Genomic DNA, 10,754 nt, shown 5'->3' with positions numbered 1-10,754 from the left:
TTTTTTTTTTTTTTTTTTTCTTTCTAGATATGGGCTTATTATGCCCAAAAAATTGCCACAGAAAAATCTTGTTTCAAAGAAGCTCTCAGTATTCGCAGATGAGTCAGATGAAGAGGTCAGTTCAACAATTTTCTTCTGAAATTTGCCACATATTCTGCAAATTTGTTTGTGTCCAACACTTAAAGTCTGCATCAGGTTTTGGCAGTCATTAGGATATGTGTCATCATTTTGGATTTGGGTGTGAAATATGATCTGTATTTTCTTTAGTACACATTGCATGGAAATGATGAGTTGTTTGTTACTTTCTGTTAACTCTTCCAGAAATTCAACACGTGTGACAACCTGTTTGCAAGACTTTACTGTAGCTTGTAAAGAGATTTTTTGGCTGTCACTAGTGAATGCCTGCAAATAGAAAGACCAGTAGTAATCAACAGGCCTCACTCAAATATTAACTTTAAAGTGTGGTAGTTAAGTGTGTTTTATCCTTCAGTGCATTCCATCCAAATTTGATGCAATTGATTTTCTGATGTGCATAAWGTGAGCAAAAGCAAAGCTGTAAAACCCTGAAGTTTTAAAGCATAAGAAGATGTACGATGATGTTATTTTCTATAATCTCCCTTAATTCTTATGTTCAGAATATTTGCTCTCTACCTGCCCCAGTAGAGGGCACTGTGTGCTGTGTAAATCCCAGCTGGATGAGGTACTGGGAACACGGGAAGTGTCCAGGAACAGGCTGGGATACGGGCTGGGCTCCGGCCCTTACAGAAATCCGTTACAGAGATGTTTTTTCTTCCCTACAGCTTTACTCCATGCTTGTTGTTTTGTGTGGTGGGGAAAAGCAATGCTAATAAAGCATCAAATAGTTTTGATCAGTTTCTGGCTCACCAAAATAGTTATTTTTAAAATGTATTTTTGTTTTAATGAACTAGTAGCTGTCAATTTTATGTAACAGAAAGCCTGAGTTTAGCCATTCCCAGCCTCTGTGTACCTGGTTCCGTTACAGAATCCGAAGTGTTGCTGTTAAAGGCGTGTGAACTCCCTTTTTACAGGGCATAAAAGAACTGAGGACCTTCCTAGTGATATCCACTCAACCCTCAACATGAAACTTCCTCAGTGCAGCTCATAGGAAACAGGACAGGACTGTGTTTTAAATCCCATCTCTTTCCTCMCTTAGCTGTGATCCTCAGAGGTGCATCCCTCAACTGTGGCTGTAGAGAGAGGCTTTCCTTTAGATACAGCTAATGGAGATGTTAGTGGATCCACTCTCCTCAACAGCAGGAATGCTTTCTCTGTTAGATGGGATTTGGTGTCCTTCTCTACATTAAAGATCTGACCCCATATTTTCCAGATGCCAGGAATATGCTTCTTTTAATCCATTGTCATTAAACATTATATGATACATCTGGAAACCTTCCTGAGTGTGGGGGCTGTCTTGTATTTTGTCACTTCTTCATTTTCTCTTAATATCTATACATTGAAACAAAAGAATGAATGCTAATAATTCTGGTAAAATAATATATGATGCTGTCTGCCCGCTTTTAGCTTAACAGCTCAAGTATCCTCCCTTTCAGAAAAGCTGACAGATTCACTGTCACAGTCTGTTATAAAAGCTCTTAAAAGTTGTTGTGCTCATCAGTATGGTACATACCCAGCAAAAAGTAATAATCTCATAACTGCCTTTATCAAAGAAGATTTTTAAAAAAATCAGAATTACTTTATTAGTTCAGTAATAATTTCAGAGCTTTTCAAGATAAGGAGCAGCATTTGGGAGGGGTTTCATTTCCTGTCTGCTACTTTATCAGTCAGAACTACATCTCAAATGTCTGGAGATTATGTATTTTTAACTGAACTCTAATAAAGTTTGTGCTGGGAAATCTGCACACCTGACTYGGTCTGTGATTATATTTTAGATACCAAACTTTTGTTGCCTTTTTGTTTAAACATTACTGTGCATTTTTCACTCAGATTTTGCCTCTACCCTTGCTGAARGAATTTGGATTTTTTTTTCCTGTGGCTAAGTATATTAATGGATGTTAGTTTGTGTTAGTTCATAAGAAACAGCATCTGGGATGGAAATTTTCTTGAAATACAGTGTAGAGTGGGAAAAGGTGACTTGTCAGTCTGTGTGGTGTTCATTTTTCCATTTTACCTTTGGAGTTCAGTTTAAATTATCTCTGTAGTACAGCAGATAAAATTTCTTTTCTTGATTGTGCCAGAATTGTGTTCCTGTACCATATCAATCTTTCAAAACAGATTAGTTGATACAGGATTAAAAATGTGGCTGAAAAAATAACTGTCCTTAGACCTCACTAGGTGCTAAATTTGGGAGAGAGATTATGGAGCCAAGGTGGACAGTTTTGTGAATGTATCAGCTGGATTTGGTGGATTTTTTAGTGACCACCTAAAAGATAAATGGAATGTTTAAGTAGACAGAAGCTGAAAATAAGCAGAAAAAACTGTATCTTGTTGTAGGCTCAGATTTTTGGTTTTGCATACAGATCCTTCCATTCCCTTTGCAACTTTGCATAGAGCAATATGACTAAAAAGGATTTGCTGAGTAATTAATGTTGCTGCTGGCCAGAGTTCCTGCAACAGTTTCCATGCAAAGATTAAGCAGAGTAAAGGGTCTCCTAGAAAAGAGTTTTCTGAGAAGCAGGAAGTGGAAAGGAGTAGCTCAAGAGGATGTGCGTAAAATCAAGAATAATTCAGAGAAGTAAGGTGATACTGCCATTTCTCATGATACGAGCAGTATGTTATGTTATGGAATTACCAAGTAACTGGTTTATTCTAAACAGAAGGAAGTGGTGTAATTAAGATATGGTCCAAAAATATAAAGGGATTCAGAAATGGATTARTCAGATTAAGAGATGCTCTTGGTGTCAAACAATGGTTCAGGTGCATCCTCCAGTTCAGGAAGCCCTTGATCTGTTTTTTGGAAACTAGAAAGGTGTTCTGAGGAAAGCTAATTCTGTGTACATTACTTGTTTTTCATGATCTCTTGATCTTCTGCTAGTAGCCATGACTTGTGTGTGAATTGAGAGAAATCTGTTGCCTGATGCAATTTTTATTTTTCTCCTCCATGAGGACTGGAGTCTCTTGTGCAGGTTGCAGTTGGATAATACAGGTTTCTATGAGGGATAGACCTTAGGGATTCAGTCCTAAATCCATGTACATGGGGGTGTAAGTAGCTCATTTTAGAGTGAGAAGGTGGCAAGAAGTGGAGAGAACCATCAGAAATATTAGCAGATTGGGGTAAATTATTGCTTTTGTTTCTTTTTAGTAATCTTTTCAGTTGTGTACAAGCTCTCTTCCATGGTCTGGCAGCAGTGGTAGACTGGAGAACCTCATTTCTGAGAGTTCCTTGATTTGCATGGATTCTTTGTCCTTTCAGAGGATAGGGTTAAAATGTTTCCTGCTTCCAGAAAATATTGAACTATAAGCTTTGTGCTTCAGAAGAATGGCTTGACTAGAGGGAAGGGAAAAGTATGAGACAGATTGAGCTTATAGGACTTTTAATAAATGGACAGTTGATAAGTAAAACAATACAAAAAGACGCAAAGTTCTCATCTATCAGAGCTCACAGCACAACAGGAAATTGTCCACCATAAACCATTGGGGAAGGTGTTTGTTTTCTGTAAACTTACTGCCACTCTAGAGAAATGGCAGATGGATTTCTTTACCATCATATGTCCAATAATGAGGATTATGTATTACTCTAGTGTTTGCCTGATCTTCGTAGATCAACACATTTATTTCGTGTAGGCAGTCAAGGAAAACATTCTAAGCAGTATTYCAAATATTTTGATGTAATAAAGCTTATTCTGCACATGTAACTGCAGMATCTGTTTTGTCACTGAGCCCCTGCTTTCTAGAATAGTGCAGGGGAGATTGTTCACTGTTGGGGTACCTTTCTGTTAAACCACTGTAAAGGTTTCCCATAGAGGAAATCTTCAGTGATGACCCTCAATATGTCAAGCTGGGTAAACATGGATGAGAATTTGTGATTTTAGCTGTTCCCAGTGTAAGTGCTCAGCACAGGGCCGGTGTCTGCTCACATAGCACTGCCCACCTGCCAAATCATGCAGGCACCTCTGAGGAGGGGAGAGAGAGATGGAGTGCACAGTCACGTACAATGCAACTCCATCCCAGCACAGCTCGTCCCCTGTTTTTGAAATTAACCAGTGAAAAAAAAAAAGATTTGCACTGTTTACAGTCTGTCCTGTAGAAAATTGTGGTAAAGCACTTGGTGTTTTTCCTTGTTGACACATCTGTTAAAGTTTTAATAGAATAAGAAAGAGGGGTCACGACATGTTATTATTTTATTTTAAACATCAAATGAATTTAAAAGCCTTCSTGTTCAGGGGATCTGTTTGAATTTAGATGGTGCTAATTCTGTTTGATTTCAGAAGATCTTAGTCCTTGCTGCCRAGCTCCCTGCTAGTTGGTTTTCATTTTTTAATTTTATTATTTATTTATTTTTACAGAATCTCTTTGCCTTTTTACAATGACACACAGAGCATGTATTAGTAAAAGTTGCAAATCTTGGGAAACTTCCAAAATGCAAAAGGATTTTTCCTTCCTATTTCTGCACTTTAAGATTAAGAGATATTTAATTACRTAAACAAGGATACAAGTCCTGTCATTATGGGGGATCTGTTTAATAAACACTATTATCTATTGGTTGAGATAAGMTAGATATGTRGTTTAGGTCAAAACTAATTAAAAGWAAAAGTAAATAAAATGCAAAGCTTTTTTTTGTAAAAGACAGTGTGATTAGAAAACATTTTTGGTAGGGATGTGTTTCTTAGGAAAGATTAGTATTGTTTGTTCTAGCGTGTTAATCTTGAGAAATTAAACAGTGACATTGGAAATACATGCTGTTTAGCTATGTTSTTATCTCTGAAAATACACAACTAATGATACAGATCAGACTTTAAATAAATACCAAATCCTTTCAGATTTTTGGGTTTTAATATGAATACAGTTTTTCTTTTYTCATGTGATTTTCAGTAATCTCTGCTTGTGACTGCTACATCTCTAATGTACATGCAGGAAGAATTGAGTATTTTCTGAATTACACCTGTCTGTGATTAAACTATGATATAGTTGTTTGTTGGAACAGTAGAAAAATATTRTCTGTGTCAACATAATTAATTTTGTTTCTGCAATGCTTCCTTCCTACAGCCAACTGTTGGGGAAAGTCTTCAGAAAGAAGCATTGAAAAAACAAGCAATGAAACAGGTAAGGGACTGTTTTTTATTTACTCTCAGTGTTCTGATGGGTAGATTTATACTGTAGATCTGTTTAAATTACAATATAGGAATGAAATATTTGCAGATAGTAAAGATTTTGTGATTATTATTTTTATGTTTTCTTCTCCTTCCCTCTTTTTTTCTTTTAGACTAAATTGGAGATTCAGAAGGCTTTAGAAGAAGATGCTACAGTTTATGAATATGACAGTATTTATGATGAAATGCAGCAGAAGAAGAAAGAAAGCAGTGCCAAACTTTTAGCTGCAAATGATGACAAAAAGGTCAATACCTGAGAATGTATCCTGTATGTCCACCTCTGACTGGTTCAGCATTGCTGAATTATTCTGACAAGTGATACTTTTATTTTCATTCTGTTTCAATTGAAGGCTCTTGTCAGCTTCTGTGGGTATAAAWAGAAGGTTCCCACTCCTGTAAAGAAGGGCAAGGCTGTTACAGTACAGACAACAGAGGGATGAAAAATCAAAAAACATTTATTTTCATTTAGAGTAAAAATCCTCCTAGTCAGAGATGGGCTGACTGTTTTGATTGAATACAGCAACCTCTTGGCACTGGGAAATGTGCCACATTARGGATCTGAAAGGGAATGGCAGTTTATTTTGGATAGCTATAAATCAGAGGGAGAACACATTAGAGTAGCTCCTGACAATTTTCTTCCATTACCAACTTAATTCAACATCTCCATCAATCTCARTTCGTGTTTTCTAAGCCACCTCAATTACCTTACAGCATGGTAACTTTTTTCCTCCTGCTTCAGCCCAGATACATCCACAATATCCTCAAAGCAGCTGAGATTAGAAAGAAGGAACAAGAAAGAAGAATGGAAAGAAAAATTCAGAAAGAGCGTGAAATGGAAGGAGGGGAGTTTGCAGACAAAGAGGCTTTTGTGACTTCAGCCTATAAGAAGAAGCTGCAAGAAAGAGCTGAGGAGGAGGAGAGAGAAAGAAGAGAATCAGCWCTCGAGGGTGAGATTCACAGTGAAATAATTGTCCTGAAAAAGAAGTAGGGCCTTATACATGATTTACAGTGTGTTCATCTGGTGGTCCCTCTGTGAGGCTCGAGATAATTAAATCAAATAGGACCAGATTAGCAGATCCCGAATCAGATCCACCTTGGTCTGTTAGTTTTCTTTGTACATGTTACAGCTCCTCTGTTTGTGTGTCAGTACTATTTGGGTTGGTAGTTTTAATTTTTAAGGGAGGGTCAGCTGTTGAAGGAAGACTCATGTGCCAGTGGTACAATGATSTCTCCAGTCCTTACCTCAGACATTCTGATCAGAATCAGGAGTAGATTTAAAGCATAGGACATAGGATTATAAGGTAAATCAGGTTGGAGTGGATCTCTGAAGGTCATCTGTTCCAGCCTCCTGCTCCAGGCATGGTCTGCTGTGAGGTCAGATTAATTTAGTCTGGCCTTTTTTCACTTTGAGTTTGAAAATCTCCAGGATTTTTACTTTTTTTTTACTTCAGTCTTGGTGGTGTTTACCAATTGAATTGTGTGTTGTGTTTGTGGCACAGTAAATCCAACCTCCCTTTCTTTGTCTCAGCATACCTGGATGTGACCAAACAGAGAGATCTCAGTGGATTCTACAGACATCTTTTAAACCAGACCGTGGGGGAGGAAGAGATGCCTAAATGCAGCTTCCGTGAAGCCAGGTAGGATGTGATTCTGGGGTTTCAGGTATAAAAACCAGCATCTGGCTGTTTGTGATTCCATTCTCACTTGGAGAATTAGACAGAAAGCACTGAAACCGTGGTAAGATAAATTGGTTATTTTATACAGCTGATAAATTGAGTTACGTGGTAAATAATGATCATCAGTGACACAGAAATCCTTTGTGACAGTGAACACAGTGATCCACCTTTGAGTAGCATTACTAAGTAAATTACCAAACTTTTCAATGTCATTTTTAGTCATTGTTGATAGGCTCTCCATGCCTTCAAGCATTCAGCAGACATAGAATCTAACTGGTGATGTGCTGASTCASRAGAGTGCCCCACAGGCTGTTCCTGRAGCCATGTGRTKAAATGGAAGAGACATGGCTTGTRTGAGTGAGCATCTATTTCCTCATCAGCCAGGAGAGAATGACAAAGCATAACCCCCTCCATGGGTCAGCATTKTGCATTTAAGCACATTTGAGCTGTTAAAAGTTAGTAATTCCTGTTTAGCCACAAGTGAGATCTTCAGAAAAACTGCATTTAAAAAACAATGTTCCTGCCTCTGTCAACAAAACACACAACCTGCTGCTTCTCTGGATAATTATTTGATGTGAATAGAGGAATAAACACATAGGAAACACTGTAACATGCCAGCAATAAATCAAATCAAATAAATCAAGGTTGTTCTCCTTAGATGGAGGCTGCGCATGCTTAACCATTGTAACTCTTTTAGATGAATTCCTCAGCTCACATTTACCAGTGAGCCAGATACAGATACTTTGTGCTGGATTCCTGAAACCTGAGCCACAGACATTTTTGCTTTCTTAGACTTTCCAGCATCATGTTTTTCTTAAGTCCTGGTCAGAAGTCAGTTTATAGAAAAGTTCAAGATCTCAGRTGTTTTAATGTTTTTCTTCTCTAACATAAACAATATAGGATAAAGGAAGAAAAACCTGACAGTCAGGATGAACCCAACGAGAGGAACAAAAGCCCATCAGAAAGACAAAACGTGAAGACTTTTAAGAAAGAGGATAATCCAGATGCTGATAGCGACTTGGGAACTGATAGCAGTGATGATGACAAGAGACACAAGCAAAGTAAAGCAGATTTGAAGAAGAAGAAAAGAAGGGGGAGCTCTGTGAGCAGTGAAGAGGAGGCTAAACACACAAAAAAAAGCCAGAGGCATTCCAGGTCACCAAGCTCATCCAGTGTGGAGGAAGAGCCACGCACCAAAGCCCAAACAAGTCACCCTGCAAAGAGGGGAGAGAGCAGGCCAAGCAGAAGGGGAAATGATGAACAGTACTGGGAAAAGGATTATGAGAGAAGTAGGACCCATGAAAAGGATCACCAAAGAGAAAGGGAAGAGCGACATAGGCATGGGGATCACTCTAGTAAAGATCACTACAGGAGGAGGGAAGATCAAGATGATAAACAAAGGGGGAAGGAAAGAAAGGAGAGGGAGGGACATAGCAGAGAATGGAGGAGGGGAAAGGAGAGAGAGGAGAAGGGCTCAGAGAGGGAACGAGAGAAAGAAAGAACAAAAAATGATAAAGACAGGTATAATGACAGAGAGAAGTATAATGACAGAGAGAAGGAGAGAGGAGAGAAATACAGAGAAAGGGAAGATCATGCAAAGGAGAGGAGAGAGAAATATGGAAGTGATGAAAAGAAATACAGGGAGAAGAGRGGAAGTACTCCTCCATCTTTGGAAAAAGATGGAGAGACTGATCTGGAAAAAGAGAGAAAGGGAAAAGACAGAGAGGTGGATGAGAAGGCAAGCTCCAGCTCTGGAGTTTTGTCTGAGCAGAAGCGTAAAGCTGGAGAAGAAGGGGACAAAGAGGAGAAAGAACAAGCCCAGAAAGCACCTGAGAGCATGAGCAAATTTGCCAAAAGGAGCAACGAGGAGACAGTGATGTCAGCACGGGACCGGTACCTGGCCCGGCAGATGGCCCGGGTCAGCACCAAACCTTACATTGAGAAGGAGGAGGATTGATATCCCTGGGATGCCCACAAACACCTGGGCTGTCAGCCAAGAGGAAAGGCCACTGCCCTGTGGATTCTTGTACAAAGTTATCCTAGCTATTTATTTCTGGCTTCCTTCCAGAAATTGTGTGTCCCTTAAGAGAGGAACTTTTGGAAGGCATTAATAGGTCTCTTGACACACACTCTTAGTCTGTTTGTACATTGAAATATTAAATGTGGCTGACTGTCCAGCCTGTCCTTCAGTACCATGTCCTTGGTACCTGAAGATTTTGGACAGACCTGGGAGTATTAAACAATTTAGTCCCTCTGCTCCTTTCAGCTGCCAAAACAGTGAGCTCTGCTTGAATGAAAGGTGTTCTCAGCTCTTGGAAGGAGTCACGGCTGCCCACTGGTGTAAAAGAGGGTGAAAATGCAAGAAAAAAATGAGCTCTGCTTGAAAGAAAGGTGTTCTCAGCTCTTGGAAGGAGTCATGGCTGCCCACTGGTGTAAAAGAGGGTGAAAATGCAAGAAAAACAGCCTGAATAATGATCTAGGACATTTCTGTATGTAGTGTGGAGTTTTGTAAACTAAATGCATATTGAGATACGAATTTTGTATTATGTGTTGGCTTTGGTCTGGGGGCCTGATGTACAGAAACTGTTCAATAAAGTGTAAGATGCATATTGGATCTAATGTGTGGGTTATTTTACTGCATTTTGTTGCATKGAATAAAGTAGATGAGTCTTTACATTGGGTATTACAGTTGATAAGTGATATTTCACATTGTCAGTCTTCTATTCAAAGGTTCATGTTCTAGAACGAAGTTACTTCCAAAGTAGGTAAGTAGAATGTGTGACAGTGGTCTTACTTCTAAAATTGTTTTTTCACTTTGTTTTGTAGTAAATTTATCACTTTTATGCTAGAGTAAGGTGAACTTACTTGTTTAAAAAAGGGTTCTGAGGCTGGTGTTTCCCTAATAATTTGTTCAGCAGACTTAGCAAGGAGACAAAATGCAAGTAAAATTAAATGCAAATGCTGCCACTATACAGAGGCGTGGAATGAGTTTTATGTGTCAGCTAATCAAGTGATTAAGCACATACTCCAGTGTGGAGCAGTTTGGTTTTGCTGGTYTGTGTAAACAAATATAATGAGCTTTGGTTCTTCTGTTGGAATGGAATAAAAGTGTTTAGCAGATGGCCAGGGTTCAAACACTGAAGGAAATCCTCTGCTTTTTGTCAGAGGCCCTGTTGGCATTGTAAACTGGACTAGGTATTCTGCTTTTCCTTAGAATTGAGATTTTTATCTTTGCTCTTCCCAGAAGAGAGAGGCACAAGAGACGTCTGCAGATGGTTTATGAATATTAAATTTATTACAATAACAGTTTACAGTACAAGGCACATACTGATGACTTACAATCAGCTTGCAACACTTGTAACTAAACAGCTGCATAAATTARTACAGGTGCATCATGTACAAGTTGGAGGGAATACTTGGTTCTGTACAGCTAAAACTCCAGTTTCATTATCTTTAAAAGGCAAAGATGGTCCTAATTTAGSAGTTTCATAACTTCCTTTTCACTGTTCAGAACAGAGGGTAGGATATACTCATGGTAGATGAGTGGAAGGTGAGCTGAAGAGAAGGAATTTTTTGCCTCAAAACACTTGATAAGTGCAGTGCAGCTCATTTGGTACCAATATAAGTAGTTTTTATACAAAACTGGTGTATGATGTATGGCTACTCGCTGAGCTACCTGATAAATATTGGTTACTTTACATGTTTTCAGATGCATATGTAAAAGGAAAAAAAAAATGTATAAATAAATTGAATCAGTTTATCAACATTTCAACCACTCAGCTAAATAGGA

General features: G+C 38.5%; 1 protein-coding gene across 1 annotated transcript in view; it reads left to right on the top strand.

Moving 5' to 3' along the window:
- The window catches only part of NSRP1 (nuclear speckle splicing regulatory protein 1), a 12,572-nt gene extending 1,869 nt beyond the window's left edge, over nt 1-10,703 (top strand). Inside the window, exons 2-7 of the mRNA XM_057371981.1 lie at nt 28-115; nt 5,185-5,241; nt 5,402-5,533; nt 6,028-6,235; nt 6,817-6,925; nt 7,865-10,703. Of these exons, the coding sequence (XP_057227964.1) occupies nt 28-115; nt 5,185-5,241; nt 5,402-5,533; nt 6,028-6,235; nt 6,817-6,925; nt 7,865-8,921 (1,651 nt within the window). The 3' untranslated portion in view covers nt 8,922-10,703. The remainder of the gene's footprint in view (nt 1-27; nt 116-5,184; nt 5,242-5,401; nt 5,534-6,027; nt 6,236-6,816; nt 6,926-7,864) is intronic.
- The last annotated feature ends 51 nt before the right edge of the window (nt 10,704-10,754 follow it).

This window comes from Malurus melanocephalus, unplaced genomic scaffold (genome assembly GCF_030028575.1).
Source record: "Malurus melanocephalus ecotype Western Australia unplaced genomic scaffold, MMel_1.1 scaffold_162, whole genome shotgun sequence".
NCBI lineage: Eukaryota > Metazoa > Chordata > Aves > Passeriformes > Maluridae > Malurus > Malurus melanocephalus.
The sequence above is the reverse complement of the archived record's forward strand: the minus strand, read 5'-3'. Positions and strand labels throughout refer to the sequence as shown.